Source organism: Lepisosteus platostomus, chromosome 1 (assembly GCF_059453375.1).
Source record: "Lepisosteus platostomus isolate fLepPlt1 chromosome 1, fLepPlt1.hap1, whole genome shotgun sequence".
In the NCBI taxonomy this organism is placed as follows: Eukaryota; Metazoa; Chordata; class Actinopteri; order Semionotiformes; family Lepisosteidae; genus Lepisosteus; species Lepisosteus platostomus.
In genome coordinates this window covers 82,356,394-82,377,973 of record NC_142611.1, presented here as the reverse complement: position 1 = coordinate 82,377,973, position 21,580 = coordinate 82,356,394, and the positions used below count along the sequence as shown (strand labels likewise).

Below are 21,580 nucleotides of genomic sequence, written 5' to 3'. Positions count from 1 at the left end.
TTATTCCACTGGTCTTGAGCAGCCGGTTTGCAGCAGTTCTGATACAGAAGAACGCAGACTGTTAAGATCTGTGCTTTCCTGTAAGGGTGCTCAGACTTTCAGCATTTTTTTCAAATGTCATCAGTATGCTACACTGTCATGGAGAACACCCTTGGGACGAAATGCAAAAATAATGATTAAGACTGGCTAAGACCTGTTCTGAATGCATGATTTTAGTTTATATGAAGTGATTTTTCTTGATCACAGCATTATCAACTCAAAGAGGGTCACACTGTTAACTGACTGGCATACACTCAGGCAACTGTTGGGCATTGTGTGACTTTTAAAAATTCAAAGATAAATTATTTTAATCTGCTCACAGATGACCAGGTGAGGGTTCTACAGATCCCGTTGCCTAAAAAAAAGCTTTGAAAACCCAAATGAACACAAAAACATTTTAACTTACATATTAAAATCAGGCAATAGTAAATGAAAGAGTGAGTCAGATGTAAAAAAATATAAAACTAAGCAAAGGTCTCTGACATATGAGACTCTCAGAATTAATTTATTAAGGAAATATATACTGCAGATCGTATGAGACAGACATTCATGTACTGTACATTACATCTACATTACTGAAGATATCTGAAAATCCATATTTTGGTAATGACAATAATATGCTATTAACAATGTAACAGAAAGCAAAATTAGTCCAGTGCTGGCGGTATTTGTGAGGCAGATGTAAAGGATTATCAATTCTCAAGTCACTGTCACATCAACATCACTAATCTCTTCCCCCAGAGAATTACAGGGTCATCGTTAACAAGTGTCATTGACTTCTTGACTAATGGGCGTCAATAGCCTTCAAAGCCTACCCATGTTAATTTCGCTCTTCAGGCTGCAAGAGCTCAGATCAATATTGACTTCGCCTGATCACTTAATAACTGTCAATTGTTCACCAAAACACAGCAATCGTGCCACACAGTTCGGATATCAGCAGAGCAGAAGTGCAGCTCTTCATCAGCATTCTTTGCTATTCATGTGTGTTTACCATGATTGACTCAGGCACTCAAACAGGTCAATACCATTTGAATGAGGATATTGATTAAAAAATGTATATTTACTTGCTTAAGCCTCTTCTTTGTCCTGCAGCAAAGGAGGCTTTCTGGTGAATCAGTAGAAAAAACACTGAAGAATTTAAAATGTGTGTATAATTATGTTGTAGTGATGTATTATATTAAATTTAGATTACTAATTTATTTTAAGAGATTTAGTAGAAACACAACATTTGTGATAATGTATCTTTAAGATTTTAGTTAACAATTTCTGAAAAAAAACATCTCACATTCACAAAAACTTTAAGCACTGTTTGAAGACTTAATAAAACTAGATCATAAAAGAAGATCATGCACTTTCCGTCCAATAATGTTTGAAACTATTGAAATCTATGACAGGATTGAGACAGATCCTTTCAGTCTCCAGTCTCTGTGTTGATGGAGAGAAGTTGAAACAAGCCAACTCTACAAAAAAGAAAAACTAGGTTCCTTTTTCAACTGAAGATTTGTTACATGAGTTAACCTGAAGCAGACCTTCTTCCATGCTCAAACTTTATTAGTAGAGACCCCTGCCATCTTGTAATGAGATAAGCCTGTTCAATTCTGTCTCATTAGCAAGGCTTTGAGGTATTGATGTGCAATGGGACTGTTGTATGCTGCAGGGTACAAATGTCAAATGTATTGTTCTCTTGGGGGCTTTCAAAGAAATGAACCCCCTGCCCTCCCCCAGTCAGAGTCAACCTGCTCCGTTTAAAAACATCTCCAGCCGTAAGAGAATCTTGCATGGATTCTAATTCTAATGTGGATCTGAGCTCTAGAAATTGTAATATTATTTAAGTGAGCAGAAAGAGACTGAAAACATTATTGTGTGAACTGTTAGATGTCTTAGCAAGTAAGAGACTGTAAACCTAGAATATTTAAGCATTGTGACCCATCACTGTGGAAAACTTTACCTAGGACAGTAATGACATTTCTTCTGTTCTACACAACAACCAGTCTGATGGGACTGTCCATTTCTTTCTTATCTCAGTGCTGTTGCACCTCTGTAAACTACATAATAAGATGAGAAAAATCAGTTTGTGACATGAATGATTATCTTAATAGAACCTGTCTAACCCTCAGTGAAGGGATGATGTGTCTGCACTGCAGAAAAATGTGAAGACTGGTACAGCAAAGAGAAACAGCCCACTCTGAAGAATCTCGAATCATTAACCCAAAAACACTCATGTGTATAATGTGTTTAATCACCTTCATTTGTACAACACATTCAGTGAAAAAGGTCTTTTAAAACAAATCCTATAATTTTACTCCCCTCCAAAAAAATAAAATAAAATCTGTACAAGGGATGAATTGAACAAATTTTTGTGAGCATGCACTAAAAGAAAAACAAATGCATTGTGACATCACGTGGGGGCGTATCCAGTGTGGAGGCGGAGCCCTGTCGCCTTTGTAGTCCAGCTGTTTGGGCTTCCAGCTGATGAGCCCCAGCTGGGCGGGTCCTATAAAGGCACACTGCAAATGCCCCAAAGTGACGAGCAGGGCCACCCCAAGAAGGGATTGCACCTGTGCAAGCTCGCAAGCTGTTCTGTTCTTCCCTGACCCGCTGTGCAGTACCACCGGGGCAGGCTGTTCCTTTTTCACAAGTTTTATTTTTGTTTTTGCCTGACGTGCCCTGCTCTACCAGACTGGACCCCGTTAAATAGGGCAAGCCCAGCCTGGAGGTCACGAGACACAATGGTATACTTTTGTTTTGCCTTCTTATCTTTTCACCTCTTTCTGTGTTATTTTTGGTCTCTGCAAACCTCACACCAGTGCCTCCATCCCCTCGCCCGGGGCGTTGACTTTTTACTGGTGTCTCCCACTACAGCATATACAGTACATGTAAAGTGTCAGTGAAGACGGACTTTTACCTGTGTTAAAATAATCTTGTATTGGACTATGGTAAGATGTGGCATTTTCTGATTTGAAAAATTTTAATCAGAACTGTTTGCTTTGGGTTTGCTCACATGTGTTCAACTAATCAAAACCAACACAATTGATTTCCCTTAAGCTTAAGCTTCCCTTAATTTTATTTATTTTAACTTCAAAGAACATTATACAGTAAATCAAAAACTCTATAGACTGCAATAAAACTGACCTTAAAGAGAAGGCTTGTTCAAAGGGGTGCCCTGATATCCCAGCGTTGAGCACCACAACTAAATTGTATAACAGCAGTGATATTTCCCTGGAAATATAAGATACGAAATAATACCTTATTAATTATTCCCATCAGAAGTGATCAGTTTAAAGTAAACTGTTTTCTTTTCTAATAAAACTTTAGAAGCCTTACAGAAACCACCCTCTCTCAATGGATCTCAAGGAAAAACTTCATTGATTAGTTCAGACGGGTGTTTGCGGTTCTGCTGCACTAATTATATTTTTCACACTCCAGTAACCCAAAACCTTGTTTTCCTTTGTCAATGGAGATTGCATTTCAAAGTAAAGTTTGCCATTTTCCTCACAATTACACTTTCATTTCAGCTTAAGGGGCCACAAACGCCAAGCTAAGACAAGTAGCATCAGTACTGACACACAATCTGGATTTTCGCTAGGTTCCACTAATACAAAAGTTTCTAAGTTCTTGCATTCTGCACAACAGGTTTGTGTGCATTAGCTTCCCCAAAGAGCTATAGATATCAGTGAAAATTTACTGTTGTTAAAGGTAACTAATTTTTCAAAGTAACAGGATCCCTGTGGTGCACCAGCAGTTTCAATATGGAAAAACGTCAGTGTTCTGAAAATGGACATTAGGTCCCCCAGACTATCATGCCCTCTGCAGCCAGAGGGCACTCCTTTTCTGTCCTGTCCCTAGTTTCCTGTTCTTTGTTGTACTTCTGGTCTCTCTCTCCCTGGGGCTATATATTTCCGGGTCACTTATTCTGCTTCGCTCAGCATTGACGTTCAGATGTCCTGAGACTCGCCTAGCACCAGGTCGCCGCTCCGTCCGTGGCCTGAGGGCACAGGTTCCTATACGGCACTCCAGTACTCTTTGCACTGCTGAGCCCGGGCTAACTCCCCGTTCCGCCGCTTCGCATAGGGTCTTTTTCGCTCTCCTGCCTCTCCACGGTTTGTCCCTTCCGACATCCATGACACAGACGTGGTCTGAGGCCGTGATGGTGGTGAGATAGTGGCAGGAGCAAGAAGGCAGTCTGGTAATAATAGAGCTCAGAGGAAAGATGCCCGTGGTGCTGAAACAACTGAATTCCTCCTGCTTGGAGATTTAGGGAGCTAGTTATAAAATGATATGGTGGAAAAGACAATGGAATACTGCAGTGTAAGCAAACAGTGTGCATCAGGATTGGAATTTCAATCAGGTTCTTTGTAGTTCCTAATATTCTGTGTTCCTTCTTACGCAAATACTCATGCTGGGCTCATCAGTTCTTTAGCTGGCAAACCTCATTTCCCTGAGCCTGGTCTTCTGCATTCCTGCTGTAAAATGAAAGTTGTGTCTTTGGAGGCTTATTCCCTTCAGACAAATTACTGGTTATATGAGCATCAGCTATATTCACATATTGAGCAAAATGTAATCCTTTTAGAGATGCACTGGTAATTGTCTCAGCTGTATAATCCCACATTAACAAAAGATGCAAAAATGATAAGTTGTTAACATAATAAGGAGTCTTGTCACTTCCTAAATTTGAAATCTGTTCAGCACATTTGTGGGAGTTTTCTTCAAACATTTATCTGCAACATACGGCATAATCTTTTTCAATCCATTTTAATTAACTCCATCTGCTCTTTCTTCTTGTGTGATTGATAGCACTTGATGATAACAGTTTGTAGTTTTTCTCATTTTGGGAAAGTTGTCATTCTGACTATAAATGCACACTTGATCTGCTTTACATTTTTCAGGTCTCACCCCTCTGCAAATTATTTTTCTCACCTGCTTGAAAAATCAGCAATCAGATTAATTCTGGATGATGTCCTAGTAGGTAAGAGCATTTGTATATATTCGGGTTTATGTATGTTTTAAACTAAAGATGCCATTAATACATTAAGAAGGTAAGACAGAAAGCCTTTTTCTCAGGATTCAACCTTTAATATGCAATAACACTTTTTTTCAATACAATTCTAATTCATTACATGCATTTACCTTTGATTATGATTCATATGTCTTATATCCAACCACATTTCTCACAATACATTTGATTAGAAACTATTCAAGCAATAGTTCCCCTGTGGTTCAATCAATAAAGGCGCAGGTCTGAGCCCTATAGTCCCGACTCGAGACTGTGCGGTGCCATCAGATGACTGGTCAGCTGTGTGTGCTGTGGACTCCCACTGGGAAGTGGTGACTGGTTTAAGAACATATTGTAGGTAAGGTTAGACATACTGTATGGGTATTGGCCTCAACAGCATAGCTTGTTCCAGACTCCCACCACCCTCCGGGTAAAGAAATGTCTCCTGAAAAAGCATTTCAGAATAGTTTCCACTTGTGACCATTTTTTTGGTATTTCACTGTTCGTTCTTTTTTTCTTTCAGCCATATGTTGTTTGTAATTGTTGTGAACTTTCTGCTAATTAGTGAGTTTCAGGACAGCCCTCATTCAGGTGTGAGAGCTGAAACCTAACCAACTGGAACTGAGCTGTAGGCAAAACACTTAGTGACTCTCTGTTGGAGGTGTCTGATACCATGTCATTTCCACCTGTGTCTGTTCATCATCAATTGATCACCTGTGTACAGCTTTTAAGTCAGAATTAAGAAAGCAAATTCTTAATTACTAAGTTGTACAGAGACCACAGTCCTGTCCTCAAGAGGGGTCTTTCATCTGACCACCTGTCACTAGAGGACATTTAGGCATCTGTTATCTGTAAATAGGCTCACTTTGGGGTGATTAGTTAATTAACTAGGCACTTAGCTAAGGGTCAAAAAGTCGCATTCTCACATGAGGATTCCTAGGAAATGTTTAGTATTTAAGGCGATTACCTTGGGGCTGAGTTAGTTAGTAGCAAGATGAATGCTTTTGTGTTGATATTTTAATGACTAATGACTATTCAGTTATTCATTGAGAGTTTTTAATGGACTCAGACCCCTAGGTGAGGGGTGTTATCTCAGGAAATAATGAGTGAGGGTAGAAAAAATAAGCAAGCTGATCAATTTGCAGTACTTTATTGATCCCTGGGGGGTAATTAAAAAAAAGTGCAGGATGGTAGAGAAGAAGGGCCCAGCTGAATTGAAAACTAGCAGACAGCATGACCCTCAGGGGTGGAGCTGAGAACCCAGGCCTATAGAATACTCCTGACACTCGAGCTTTGAAATGTTTAACAAGTCTGACCTGTCTAGAGACCGTCTCGAGAGACCCTTGCTCCTCTAGGTTTAACTCTTGATAAATTGCTCTCTGCCTCTTTGGTCTTCCCTGTCTCTCCAGAACAGAATGTATCCTAATGTAGCAATCAGCTCAATTGATTAAATTTAAAAAATAGATACTTTTTTGCTTTAGGTTAGAGCAAGTACCCTGACATATCTTCAGTTTGGTGTCAACAAACTGGGCTTTGTGGGTGAAACTATGGGTTCAGAGCCCCAAGGTAACTTGCTCAATTGTAATATTGAAAGTCTGGTATGATATAATAATAATTGCTTACACTTATATAGGGCTTTTCTGGACACTCCACTCAAAGCGCTTTACAGGTAATGGGGACTCCCCTCAACCACCACCAATGTGCAGCATCCACCTGCCAGAACGCTCACCACACATCAGCTATCAGTGTGGAGGAGAGTAGAGTAATGTAACCAATTCATAGAGGGGGATTATTAGGAGGCCATGATTGGTAAGGGCCAATTGGAAATTTGGCCAGGACACCGGGGTTACACCCCTACTCTTTTCGATATGATCCCCTTTCCTTTAGGAAGCTGCAGCATAGCCAGAGGAATTCTGGGATTCTTGACTTTCCATATCTACAGCACAAGGTGTGCTCGAAAGTAACAAAGGCAAATGGGAATGTGCTGTATGGTGACCCATTTGGTTTGATCTCTAACCTCCTACCATGGACAGCGAGATGAAGTTGTTGCCATCTGTCCAGGTCTGACTCCAGTTTGGACACCATACAGTTGGAACCCTCTTTCCTAATCTTTGACAATGTTTTTTGAGTTTAAGTCCAACTATCTAAAGATAGAAGTTACAGAGCTGGGTCTATGTAAAACTCTAAAACACTAGAATGTCTGTTGGATACATCAGATAAGTTTAGCAAAACTTTGGCAACATATACATTAAAAATAAATGGAGTTTCCAGGCCAATCAGTACAATTGTGGTACTCTACTGAAATACTTCTACTTAAGGTTCCAAAGAGATGGCAAAGGTCAAGGTGCTAAGAGAGCAGCCTTGTTTAGTACCCTGAATTAAACCTGTTAACAAACAAGCAGTGTGTGTAATACATACTGATCATATAGATAAACAGAACAAAAAAATAATAAATTTGTCAAAGGTTTTTTCAGCATTTATTAACACCCTTAAAATTGAGGGTAATCAGTCAGCCAAATCTATAACATGAAATAAGCCATCCATATTGTCTGAAGCAAGTATTTCCATAATAACGATGTCTGATCATTGTGAATTAAGAAATAAACACACATGACAAGCCATCGGACTAAACACTTTGCATAGATTTTACATCCGTATTTAGAAGAGACACTGGCAGGTAGAGTGAAAATAATGGGTGTAGCATTTTAATAAATCATCCACTTTTTTCAAAAAAAGAGATTGATATATGATATTGGAGGAATGAACAGACAAACCGTGACTGTCCTCTGAAGGCACAAACCTATTGTTCTTTTGATAAGAGGGAAACATTGTTACTTTTCAGTTTTCCACTCTGGATTTATGCCATGCCTGATATCTCTCCTCAGATGATGTTTAGACATCAGTCAAAATCACTTTAGTATACTCTGTCTGTCATGAATAATCAGTTAATCAAAATGATGACAAAAACATTTACTATTCAAAATCCATGTATTTAATTATTGCAAAGACACACATGCCTGAACTAAGTGATAAATTTTTATGATACTCAGTATAGTAATGGATACTATGTAGAAAAACAAAGTTAGACTTCCTGACTAGATCTCATCCTGCCTTTAACAACATGGCTGGGTAGCTTGTTCCAGACTGCCAAATCGCCCTACATAAAAACTCCATGTCTCCGGTGCTCAGGTTTATATGTGCTTCCCCAGAGCTTTCACTTGTATCTGTCACATCCTCTACAGCTAGAGGGCGCTCCCACTCTGTCCTGTTCCTAGTTTTCCTGCGCTTTGCTTGTCCTTCCGGTTTGTCTTTGTTTGGGGCTATATATTTCCAGGTCACCCTTTCCTCCTTGCTCAGCCTTGAGGGTTCGGATGTCTTGAGACTCACCTAGCACCAGGTCGTCTCTTCTGTGGCCTGAGGGCATGGATTTCTACCCGGCATCATCCTATAATAATAATTATAATAATAATAATTTCTTACACTTATATAGCGCTTTTCTGGACACTCCACTCAAAGCGCTTTACAGGTCATGGGGACTCCCCCCCACCACCACCGATGTGCAGCATCCACCTGGATGATGCGACGGCAGCCATAGTGTGCCAGAACGCTCACCACACATCAGCTCTCAGTGGGGAGGAGAGCAGAGTAATGTAGCCAACTCATAGATGGGGATTATTAGGAGGCCATGATTGGTAAGGGCCAATGGGAAAATATGGCCAGGACACTGGGGTTACACCCCTACTCTTTTCGAGAAACGCCCTGGGATTTTTAATGACCACAGAGAGTCAGGACCTCGGTTTTACGTCTCATCCGAAGGACGGTGCCTGTTTACAGTATAGTGTTCCCATCACTATACTGGGGCATTAGGACCCACACGGACCGCAGGGTGAGCACCCCCCTGCTGGCCCCACTAACACCTCTTTCAGCAGCAACCTTAGTTGACCAGGCTCACACCCGCTTAAGTTCAGTGGGTTGCCAGTTGTGAGTTGCAGGGTGATATGGCTGCTGGATCCTACCTGCTGAGCCCGGGCTAATCCCTGTTTTGTAGCTACGTATAGGGTCTTTTTTGCTCTCTTGCCATTCCATGGCATGTCCCTTCCGACATCTGTGACAGTGTCCTCTGACTTGTTTCACTTGACCCAGGTCTACTGCTAGTCTTCTTGAAGGTACTGTACATCTAAGGAAAATAGTCATGCCACACTACGAAATGGCATTGTTGGACTAGTAGGCACCAAAACCTTTCCTATGTTTTCAGAATATAGAATATCTTCATCTAGGATGGCTAATTTAAAGCTTAATAGATATACATAGTAAAGTGGAAAGTAGAATACCAGTCATAATGGCTGCCTCACAGCTCTTGTGTCCCAGGTTCAGTACTGGACCAGTTACTTCTGTATGGAGTTTCCATCACTGGGAATAAGTGGGTTTCTACTGATGGACTAATAGACATCCATGTTTCTTCCTTGTGGATCTTCCCTAGAATCATCCAGTTTGTGAAGAGCACAACTGTCATGGTGTGGTGAAGCTACTCCTTTTGGCAGATGAGCTTTATCCTCATTAAAGTTTGAACAAAAGAGAAATACAGATTCAAACACATTTGATCCTGTCAGTAGAGACTGGTAAACTACACTGTTAGTAGTTTTATCATGAGAATATTTGGGCAATGAAGAGAAACTGCAAAAGTAATACAGTTTAAATGAACTATGTATTTTTCCCAGATGTTCCTATTAAAATTATTATTGTCCAGTTAGTCCTGTGATTTTTTTTATATCAGAGCTGTCATTATTAGGAATGTTTTCAGTAAAAATGCAAGCCCTCTAGAGACATACTGCACCTGATACCCAGTATGAATGTCTGTCTGCTCTCACTGATAAAACCTGGCATCTCAGAGGTGTGCAATAGCAATGCGCTTCCTCTGCCTTCATCTAATTAATCTCTGAAAGACCCTTTCAGAAGCTCTTGTTTGCTGCACTACAATGACTTACACCACCTCACTCATTAGGTTCAAAGTAATCTTTCATCTCTTCCTCTATCCCCTTTCGGCCTCTCTGTTCAATTAGTCAGACATTCCCCTCAGGTAATCCTCCTCCTCCTTTCTTGCCCCCCTGTGGGTGAACCAAAAAGAAACAGCCCAAATGACACACAAGCTACACCCATAAACACACAGGGGATCTTATCAGGTGGTCATATACAACTCCTCTTGATATATCTCAGTGGTACTGAAACAAACACATTTAAAGGACTGTGGTTATCTTTTTCATCCCTGGTTTACATTTTGGTGTATTTCCTTCCTACCTTTATTTATTTTATTCCTTTAGCATAAAACAATGACAAGAAAAGGAAGCCTCTCACATCAGAATTAAATACCTCAGACAGCTGGGTGTTTTCACTGCCAATAAGATGTAATTGTTCATTTTAACTGAGGTCACTCAGCAACTCACTTCAATTGTCCAGTCATTGCTAAGACCAGCAAAGCAAACAAAAGATTAACATTTCAGAAGAGTCCAGTTAGTCTGCTTTCAAACAAACTTGGGGCTGTTAATGATCAACATCCACTGTTATAAGAAGAAAATCCAAAGAAGTGATCCCAGTTGTATTTAGTCACATTATATCTGAATCTGCTCCCAATACAATTCACTAACAAATAGACAAACAGCAATTTAATAAAATATAATACACTAAAATGTATTACAAAATATTTTTAGCGAGAGCAGGTATAATTGAGGTTTACAGTTCAAATTTAAATTTGTTTGCATTCATGGAATATTTACTGGGGGAAAAGCCTTGCTGCCACTTCTGAAAACTGAACTTGTGTGTAAAATCAATGCATCCGCTGAAAGAAAAAGAAGGCCTAGCAGGTCATTTTTCAATGGTTATATCTTACATTAGAAGAAAAATGAAAAGATTTGACCTCTGTCTCCTCTTAGCTTGTTACATCTCGCGACTCAGGGAAGTGTTTTTGCTGTGGGCCCTTTCAAGAAGTCCTTAAACAATTGCTTTCTTCTGTGCTGTGACCTACAGCTCAGGCTCCTGCGCATTCCTCCTCTCCTCGTTGGTTACAGCTGCTATTATCTCAATAAGGCAGCTGGTAATGTGCAGATTGTGCGCTGCTGACCTTCCCTTGACATGAACATAAGACAAGACAAAGCACAGGGATGGCAATGGATCACTGTTAACACCTACTGGCCTCCGTCTGGAGGAAGAGAGCTGGGAGGCACAAGGCTATACTGCCAGCTCAAATACCAGTGGCCACTGGCCCTGCTGGCAACATAAGCACATCAGAACAGTTACAAATGAGAGGAGATAATTTGGTCCATCTAGTTCCTTTGATAATATTTAATTGTTCCAGGGATCTCATCCAGATGTTTCTTGAAAAAGCCAAGTCTTGGCTTTAAGAATAGGACTGGTTACTTTGCTGCAGACTCCCACTGCTCTTTGGGTAAAGAAGTGTGACAGTAGCTATAGTGCACCAGTACGCTCACCACACACCAGCTAACAGTGGAGAGGAGAGCAGAGTGATGGAGCCAGTTCACAGAATGAGATTATTAGGAGGCCATGATTGGTAAGGGCCAGGGGAAAATTAGGCCAGGACATTGGGATAACCCCCCTACTCTTTTCAAGAAAGGCTTTTCAATTACAACTTAGAATCAGGACCTTGGTTTTACATCTCATCTGAAGGACAGCACCTTTTAATAGTATAGTTAAAACTGTACTGGAGCATTAGAAACCCACACAGACTGCAGGGTGAGCACCCCCTACTGGCCATACTAACTCCTCTTCCTGCAGCAGCCTTAGTTTTCCCAGGAGGTCTCCCATCCAGGTACTGACCAGGCTCTTACCTACTTACTGTAGCTTCACTAGGTTAGCAGTTGTGAATTGCAGAATGATATAGCATTATCAGTGCCTTTGAGGTTTTTCAATACTTCTCTGTTCATGACCGAGAAGGTTCAGCTCCTTTAATATTCTCTTAATTCTCAGAACGAACTGATTACATTGCAGAAAAATCTGTTCTATAGCATGGTGACCAAAATTATACACAATATTATATGAGGCCTTACAAGTGTGTTAAATCCATTGATTTAAAATATATGCTTTTAATTACACTTCCTAGCATTTTGACTGTCTTTCTCATTGCCTCCCACTTTCGTGTAGAAGATGTTAAATGTGTCGGCCTGAGCACTGCAGCTATGGATCTGCTGACCGCTCACGACTCACACTCAATCGTCCATTGTAATGGGCAGCACTTCCTCAGCATAAAGCCACTTCCACCTTCTCCATGAGTCTGAGTAATGCAACAACACAGCAAAATCACTCCCCATGTGAGCTGCTTCATAACCACCGCGACACAACCAATCACAATGCCTTCTTGTTTGACCAGGCTGCACCACCGCTCGTGACTGGAGGTGGAAACTCCTTCATGCCTTTGAACTGAAACGTTGAAACATCTTTACCAGTCATCCTCCTCCTGCTGCCAGGAGACTGATGGTCTGAGATTTTGATTGATATCCCTTATTATTCTGTCATGGCCAAACATACACTTCGTACCAGTTTGCTTCCCATACAGTACTTCTTGAAAATAGCTAAATCATCTCTCGGTAGGGTTAATTATACAGCTTTACAGCAGTAGCTGATGCTTATATTCTCATATGTGTTTCATCTCACATAACTCCCCACAACTACGCATCAAAGTTCAAATTCTTGCTCCTCAGAGCAGTATTCCCTCAGGATTGCCCCTATGCAGTAAACATTATTCTACTACAATTACTGGGAGTGGTAATGCTGATAACGCCTTCTAATGAGTGTCAGTAATTCCGATGAAATTCTAAATCAAATAAATCATGATTTCCCAAAACTGTGACCCTCACCAAGGACAAGAGGACAGAAAATAGATAAATGGTTGGTTTCTCACAACATTTTCTACATGCATTCAAATTAGTTTAACCTTATATAAATTGAGATTACTTTTAAGAACAACATACAAATAGGAACGTTATAATAATAAAGTTGCCAATGTGGCGCAGTGTTTAGAATTACTGCCTTGCAGCACTGGAGTCCTGGACTCAGTTCTGGTCCTGAGGTGCTCTCTCTGTGTGGAGTTTTTATGTTCTCCCTGTGTTCGCCTGTGTCCCCTGTGGGTGTTTTGGGTCCTTCCACTGTCCAAAGACATATTGGTAGGTTAATTGGCTTCTGGGACAATTGGCCCTGATGTGAGTGTGTTTTTGGGTCTATGCGTTTGTTTGTGTGTGATCTGTGATGAACTGGCGTCACATCCAGGACATATACCCCGCCTTGTGCCTGTTCCTGGTGATAGTAGGCTCCAGCTCTGCCATAGTAACCCTGAACTCCTCCGAAAGACACTCACATTTGCAAAGATGAAATTTTGTTTTTCAAAACATTTACTGTACAGAGGCAAAACAATGAAGTAGGTACAGTATTATGAAGGGAATGATTTTTAAAGAAGTACTGTACCTTGCAGAAGTCCTTGGAGCATTAGAAACTGAGCTGTGTGAGTAACACAGAATCTGCTCCCTGCTGTCCACCATCCAAGATTGTTTAATTAATTAATTGCTTAATTGCTTACACTTATATAGCGCTTTTCTGGTCACTCCACTCAAAGCGCTTTACAGGTAATGGGGACTCCCCTCTACCACCACACCAATGTGCCTCATCCACCTGGATGATGCGACGGCAGTCATAGTGCGCCAGAACGCTCACCACACATCAGCTATCAGTGGGGAGGAGAGCAGAGTAATGGAGCCAATTCATGGGGATTATTAGGAGGCCATGATTGGTAAGGGCCAATGGGAAATTTGGCCAGGACACCAGGGTTATTTTCTGCTTAGTGAGAAACTGTGCTCTACAGAAGTTCACAGTGGTGTGGTGCAAGGCTGAGTTCACGTGCGTAGTCTACACAATGACAGAGGAGCCCAGATTCCCCACCAGGAGAATTTCAAAACCTTATTTCACAAGAGTCATTCACACCATTCTGCCACTGACACAAAAATTGCAAGAATGAAATTACAGGAGACATAAAATATTTTGATTTAAAAATCTGAGAAGCTACAGTAGAAGCAAAACTGTCTATTATCTGTTTCTGGTGGGAATTAAGGAAAAAGAAAAACAAAATGAAATGGAATACCATCCAACAGTCAGTTCGCTTATTACATATTATGATAATATAGAGTGGAAGCTTATCACTGGAAGCCTTCAGCTCTGGTCTAGTCTCTTCATTTGTTATGTTACTGCAAACTGTGCATCTACTGTAAGCAACAACCAACAGCAGGTTTCTTTGATTCTTATTGTTGCTGCTGCTTCATTGACTTCTGAAGGAGCTGCAACTGGTTTTATTTCAGTTAATGTACAAGTTACAGTAAACATTCTTCTTTTAAGTATTGTTAAGCACAAAATTAAACTTTTAAGAAAAACATGCTTCCTTATTTTTAACATTTTTGATAGAGCAGCAGGAAGCTCATGCCTAAAGACCAATGAATCCATTACACATTCCTGTACTTCTCTCTTTACACTGAACTGCATACAGTATGTATTGCATATGTGAAATTAAATTTGTAATGTTTGTATGAATGACACTTGTATTTCAGATCAAAATAATATGTGGCAAAAGTACAGTCTTTCAGCTTTTGTTTCTGGGTTTTATTTTGCAAAAGTGTTTAGCTCTTTGAACAATAAATTGCTGTTTGAACAATAAATTGCATTTTTCTGTCTCCCCATTTCAGATGAACACTAGTTTTGGGACAATTTACTAACAATTTTTGATGTGCTTCTTCAGATAGAAGTTATAAGCCAAGATGGAAATGAACACAGGGAATCAATCTATGATTGAATTCTGAAACTTTCTATTGGATCCATTGCAATGAGATTCAACAATATGGAATGTCATGAAAAAGAAAGAAACTACTAGAGAAGTAAAATATCAGCAAAGACCAAGTCATCCAAGAAATATGAGAACGGTTAATGACAGAAAAAAACAACAAATAAGAGCTAAAGAGATTACAGGTGATCTCCAGAGTGCAGGAGTGTAACTCAATTCACTTGGTGTAGAAAACTTCAACAGGAGAATTTCAAGGGATACTCTGCAAGATGCAAACTTCTTATTAGCCCTAAAGCCAGAAATGGCAGATGAGAAATTGCACAGAAGTGCAAAGATGATCCACAATAGTTTTGTGGACAGATACAGTATAAAGGTATGGAAAAGTGATGGAAAGAGGGGAACTGCACATACTGTAATCCTAAGCAGACCCCTCATCTGTGGAGCACGGTGGAGGCACTCTCATTGGCACAAGGGCTTGCATGGCTGCTGCTGGAGCTGCCTCACTGCTCTTTATTGATGAGGCAAGTGATGATGGCAGAATCATCCAAACCACCCTCTGCCACCCTCTCCAAACTGATCATAGATGCAATGATGAATGGAGCAGAATGGTCAATTCTAAACACTGGACTTTAATTTGTTGACTTACCATATACTGTAAAGGACATTGATGATTCCATATATTGGCCTAAGGGAAACACGGGAGACAGGGATCGTCTGTCACAGACAGAGAGCAGACTGACTAGCAGGTGAGGACTGAAAGGAAAATGAACCAGCCTTTGGCAGCGTCTCTGTGACCAAACGGATTCTTATTTACATACAATGAACAACAATGGGACAACTCATGAAGTGCTCGATCAGTTAGAGGAAGAAAGGGCTGCAAATGTTTCAACTAGTAAGAGACAGGATCAATCCATCCCAGAAACTAGGACAACAAGGCAAAAGACATCATCTAAAGGTTTGTGGGAGTCTGGAACCCTACTATGTTGGTGAACCCCAGAAGTGGCTGGATGAAGTCTTTGCCCACAGCTGCTGCTAACTACCAAATGAACTGGGTGGACCTGAGGGCTTCCTGTTGTTTGTAATTTTTCTTATGATGTTGTTATTAAAGATAGAGAAGGAAGGCACCGGAGAATTGAACATGCCACGCAACAGTTCTGCTCACCAATGTAAATCCCCACAGGAAAAGGAAGGGAACATGAAACACATCCTTTTGGAAAGCTGGGAGTACAGCACATGAGTAGAAACCCTTCTTTCTCCATAAGAATATTTTATTGATTCTTCAACACTCTCACTTGAATGTATCCATCTTCACAAAGCAGACCTGAGGGCTGAGATCAGCTCCGATGGCAGGGGGAGTGCTCGTGTCCAAAGCTGTTGTTCAACGCAGCCTGGCAGTGCCCATTTCTGTGACTGACAGCAGGTCAGCTGAGTGTTGCATGCGGGGACTGCAGCTGATGGGGCTGCCAGGGCTCTCACCCTGTAAAGATGCTTGTTGGAGAGCAGATTTAACCCTGTTGTCACTGGATTTCCCCATTCTAGCCCAGGCTACATGTCCTTATGCGAGCAGCACTCTCTAAGTGGCAGACAACCAACGTGACTGCAGCAGTGGGCACTGGGGACTTGAAGGAGATGAGATGTGGATGGCTCTCACATTAAAAGCAAACCAAGCGTGGCACTCGTGCCTCTATGCAATGGCCAAAGAGGCAAAGATGATTTAATCAGTGATCAATCATTACAAATTAAGTAGGTGTAAAATGAAAAATCACCCTAAGTGATTAATTAATTACATATTTCTGATGTAATTAACTATGTCTTAATACAGAATGTCCTTTGAAACTAATGAAATGTACTTTAAGTCACAGTGTGCTCATGACCTATTCCCTTCCCGTTCCTCATGAAGTGCTCATGAACAGTCACCTACTGTATTGTAAACTGTTGTTACAGATGTCATTGCAGGTTCCTCTGCACCAGCAGCTGGCAAGCAGTGGCCACTGTATTCACCAGTGCGGGTATTCAGAATTCTCACAGGCAAAGTCAACTCCGCAGAATGAACAGTGGAACATGAACTGGGGACCACAAGTTGAAACTGCAGGGAAGTACATTTAAAACTGAGAACAAGAGACATTTCTTTACCCAAAGAGTTGTAGGAGGGTGGAACAGGCTGTCCAGCCATGTTGTTGAGGCTGATACCCTGGTTTGATACCCTGAATAAGGTCACTGGATCGATTAACTACCATCAAATGGGCTAGACGAGCTGAATGGCCCCCTCTCTGATGTTCTTATTTTCACAGTTTACAGCCCAGCAAATACTGTAGATGAGGGAGAACACAAGACGGTTCATAGATTCGACTCGGAAGAGGTGGAACAGAATCTCTCACAGGCAGAGCAAACCTTCACACAGTAGGCAGCGGATAACTCAGAGGCTTCCTTTCCTGGACCAAAGGAAGGGTTTGTCTGTTGCAAGCTGAGTGTCAAGAGCAAGCATCTACTGTATAATACAGAACATCTTCTATCGCACTGGCCTATTTAAACAAATAATGTGACTACAGTTTTTTGCTTGTACAGTATATCCCTGGTGGAAATACAAGCAACAGCACAAATTGAGTATTAGCTCATTCTTAGTATGCAGATATTAAGAGCTGCAAAATTATTTTTATTCTGGAGGCCCGGAGCTGACTGACTTTCCTCATCTCCAGCCCTAGGCTTCTAGGTAACAGAGTGTTGAACAATCGTCCCGCCTGACTTGGAACAGCATCGCCTTGGTCTCCTGTCCTCCGCCATCTAACATGCTTTACTGGAAGTGAAATCCGAGCCTGCGTGGCGAAAAGTCAGCTTTTCAAAGCGAAATCAGACATCAGCAGTTTAAAGCACGAATTACTTTCAAACGTATTTTCGGAGGGGATCTAATGTCGCTCTCACGGTCCCACCGCCACCGTGCGCACCCGGACTCCGCGAGCCCTGTGAAAGAACTTTAAATTTTAAATTTACAGGCACTCGGTGGCATCCCGTCACCACATCGCTAACAAAATAAATTAATAAATGACTAATAACAAGTAAATTCATGATGTGCGACTTTTTGCTGTCGAAATCCCAGCATTTTGTCCCAGAAACAGGTGTATAGAAGCTTAATGGGACCGAGACGATTTTTGTCTTGGGCAGTGCAATTATCTATACTATAGTTATTCTAATACACATTGATTTTCACAGACAGGCTCGCCTGACCGGCCGCTGAGCCTCGGAGACACCTGCACGTCTTGCGATGAGTGTAGAGAAGGCTCTTCGATCTGCAGCCCCAGATCACAAATTAAGGCACAGAAGCAGCGCATCTCAATCGCACGTGCGCGGGACAGAACACGCGTGCCTTTATACAAGCTGCTCACGAGCGTATAAATGCCTTCTGGTCGACACAATACACACTCGAGTACCCCCGAGACAAAAGTGAGGGGAATCACATTGCAAAACGTGTGCAATTATTATTATTATTATTATTATTATTATTATTATTATTATTATTATTATTATAGCGCCTCTTCATGGAATATCGATAGCGTTACCAAGCAAATTGATTTTAAAACGTAGCTGTTAAAATTATAGCGTAACAAATCGATTACTGCAAAGACTTCCACTTCGTGGGAACCTGATACGTTCTCCGTCCTGGGAGAGATGCAGTAGATTTGATAAATGATGAACATATCTTGACTCCAGGCAATGCATACTGTACACGCACACCGAGAACTAGGAAAAGACAAATGTTTGTTTTACTGACTTATGATTTATTCTTTATTATTTTTGCGTTTTCCTAATAGTATTCAAATTTAGAACGTTAAACAGCTTTAGCCCATAGCTGTGATTTATTTGAAATCAAACTTAATTTATAGGTTTATTATTTAAGCTGTCATACAAACGTAGTATTTTACATTTGTTTTAGATTAATTTAGCTCGATATCAATACTTCATTAATCACCGAAAACCAGCTCCAGCCCTAGAGATCCACTGACGCGCAGGTTCTAACACGTACAGTATCTTCTCACTAACAACAGGAAAGGAAAAGAAACGTTTATTTTGACTGCCTGAGCCGATGATTACTATAGTTCACTAATTGAACTTGTAATGAAACCCAGGAATTCCCTGTCCTCACTGAATGAGTTGTATCAACACCTAAATTAAAATAAATAACCAATCTTGCTTCTATTTCAACGAATTATTATTGTTTGAAAGCCGGTCAGATTGCCCCCTTCACAGCTCTGTTTTGCGCGCTTCAGACTACCGGCTGTCAGGAACTGCTCGGTGTCCGGTTTGCGGAGCGGACAGGTGCGCAGTGTTCTGGTGACAAGAAACAGAAAACCGAAGAGTATAAAGCATCACCAAAATTAAATTTATCATTTGAACCCCACTTAAATGTATGCTTTATCGGCTTTATCACGGTAGTTTAACCATGAGAAAAAAAAGTACAGTATTTCGAATGCGCGGTACGACATCGGGAGGACAGCAATCCACTCAAGCTTCGTTTCACATTTTCACAACTCATCATACGGATTCGCTAAACAAAATCCAGAAGATAAAAAAATCAACTGAGTCCGGGCTTCTTATTTCACCCAAAGTGCTGAAAGGATAAAGTAAGATCAACCCCGTCTTTAATTCACGCCAACACGGACAGGACATAAAAATCAAGTTTTCAACAGGACTACTCACCGATGAAAGCCAGCAGAAAAAGATAAATTCCCACAACGTCCATCCTGGCTTGCGAAAAATTCCTTTTAAAAATCCCAGGCGACTTTATGAATAGGTATATGTATTGATTTTTGGATTGTATTTTTAAGACTGCGAAATACAAATCTTAATGTACTGCATGAGATCAGAATTGTGTTCCCTGAAATACGCCGACCCAACTCCCGAAGATCTGGATAGAGCAAGAATGTCTGAAGAACATAACCTCCCGTAACCAGTGAAGTCTTAGGAGACTTTTTAAAAAGATAATCCTCCGCAGAAAATCAGTTTTCCTCTGAACAGCAACAGAGAAATTGCAGATACGCAAATATCAGAAAAAAAGGGAAAAAGAAAAAGACGACGAAAACACTGTAGGAAATCAAAATGCAATAACAGTTTTGATTAAAAAAAACTTATTTTATATTATGGAATCCAAAGATGCCGTCCGCAGCTTTGGGATTGTCGCAGTTTAACATCCATCTAATGAATGAGAATATCCCCTGTTTGTCCTCAGTCTGCCGGAGTTCTTGGACTTCTATAGCTCTCCTATATCTGGTGATGTCGGAAGCAAAGAAGAAGACGAGGCATCTTCACTTGTGTCCAGGCTGCTCTGAACATATAGAGAACCGACTCGGCTTTCTTAATCCCGACTACACTGATAGGAGACGCTGTTTAGAGCGCGCAAGAGAGAGAGCGAACTGGTGCCGGCAGGAGGAGAGAGAGAGGGGGGAGGGAGGACGGGACGGGGGTGATTGGGGAATGCTCAGGACTCAATTAAACATGAGTACGGACACACCCTAAACTTAAAAAGACGCCCTTGTTCGCTGAAATCATGAAAACAAAAACATTCCTTCTGTGTAAATGTTCTAGAAGACAGCGAGGAGATAGCACTGCAGAGTGAACCGGCTGGGAGATCTATGAGGACGAAATTAAAGCGACCAACTGCCCCGAGAATACCCAGCACTTTTCAGAAAATATGTCTAATATTAGGATGGGTAGAAGTGTCAGGGCTTCTGTCATTGCCCGTCGGTGTTTCCTTTCTTCTTACTGCAGTGAATTCTCTCCCCTTAAAATACAACCAGAACCTCTGTACATGGTTATGGTAATGCAGCCGTTCTCCAAAAATGTACAGGTACAGTATTCTTGAACACTGGCAATTGTCACTTGACTGTTTTCAGAAATTCCTGGAGCACTGTCATTCTGAAACACAATAATCACCAGCTTTCATCTCAGCAAAGGTGTACTGCTGAATTTACAGATCAATGTCTATCAATTTAAAGGCTGTTTGCACAAAATCCTGTACAGTTTTATAGTGTCTCAGTGAACCCAGTCACATGGTCACCCTTGTAACAATGGCAGCATGTAAAGTAGGGAGGAGAAGACTTCTTTTCCCTCACTCGCTGTAACAGATTCCAGCTCCTTCTATCCAGTATACCATATGCTGTATACTGGATATGTCCTGGATAAAGGTTATGAATAAGGCCATTCAGCCCATCCAGTCTGTTTGGAATATTGATGAAAATTGTCTTGTGAAAAAATGTGCAAAGTTTCATTTGCAAAGGAACAAAAAACTTCTTGGGACAACTGTTCTCATCAACAGAACAGAGTCTGTAAGCTCTATGTTATTAATGAATTTTTTAGACACTTGAATCTAAAGCAACTTACTGTACAATTGCACCCACTTACGCAGCTGGGTCTTTTACTGGTGCAATTCAGCTGGAGTACTTCACTCAACAATGTGATGAATCCAACAGCAGTGTCTCACCTGGGAAAAGCAACTTGCTACTTGTCCCTGTGATATTATAATTGAGGTAAAGACGGGATGTACATTAGATCAACCTGTAACCTACGAGCTTCGTTGCAGAGCTCAGCACCCAGCTGACCACACTGCCAGCACTGCGCCAGTCCACCGGCTGACCACACTGTCAACACTGCGCCAGTCCACCGGCTGACCACACTGTCAACACTGGTCCAGTCCACCGGCTGACCACACTGTCAGCACTGGTCCAGTC

The 21,580-nt window shown here is 41.1% G+C and overlaps 1 protein-coding gene across 1 annotated transcript in view; it reads right to left on the bottom strand.

The window, feature by feature from the left end:
* The window catches only part of gfra4a (GDNF family receptor alpha 4a), a 129,478-nt gene extending 109,213 nt beyond the window's left edge, over positions 1 to 20,265 (bottom strand). Inside the window, exon 1 of the mRNA XM_088639296.1 lies at positions 19,554 to 20,265. Within this exon, the coding sequence (XP_088495422.1) occupies positions 19,554 to 19,596 (43 nt within the window). The 5' untranslated portion in view covers positions 19,597 to 20,265. The remainder of the gene's footprint in view (positions 1 to 19,553) is intronic.
* Positions 20,266 to 21,580: the final 1,315 nt, after the last annotated feature.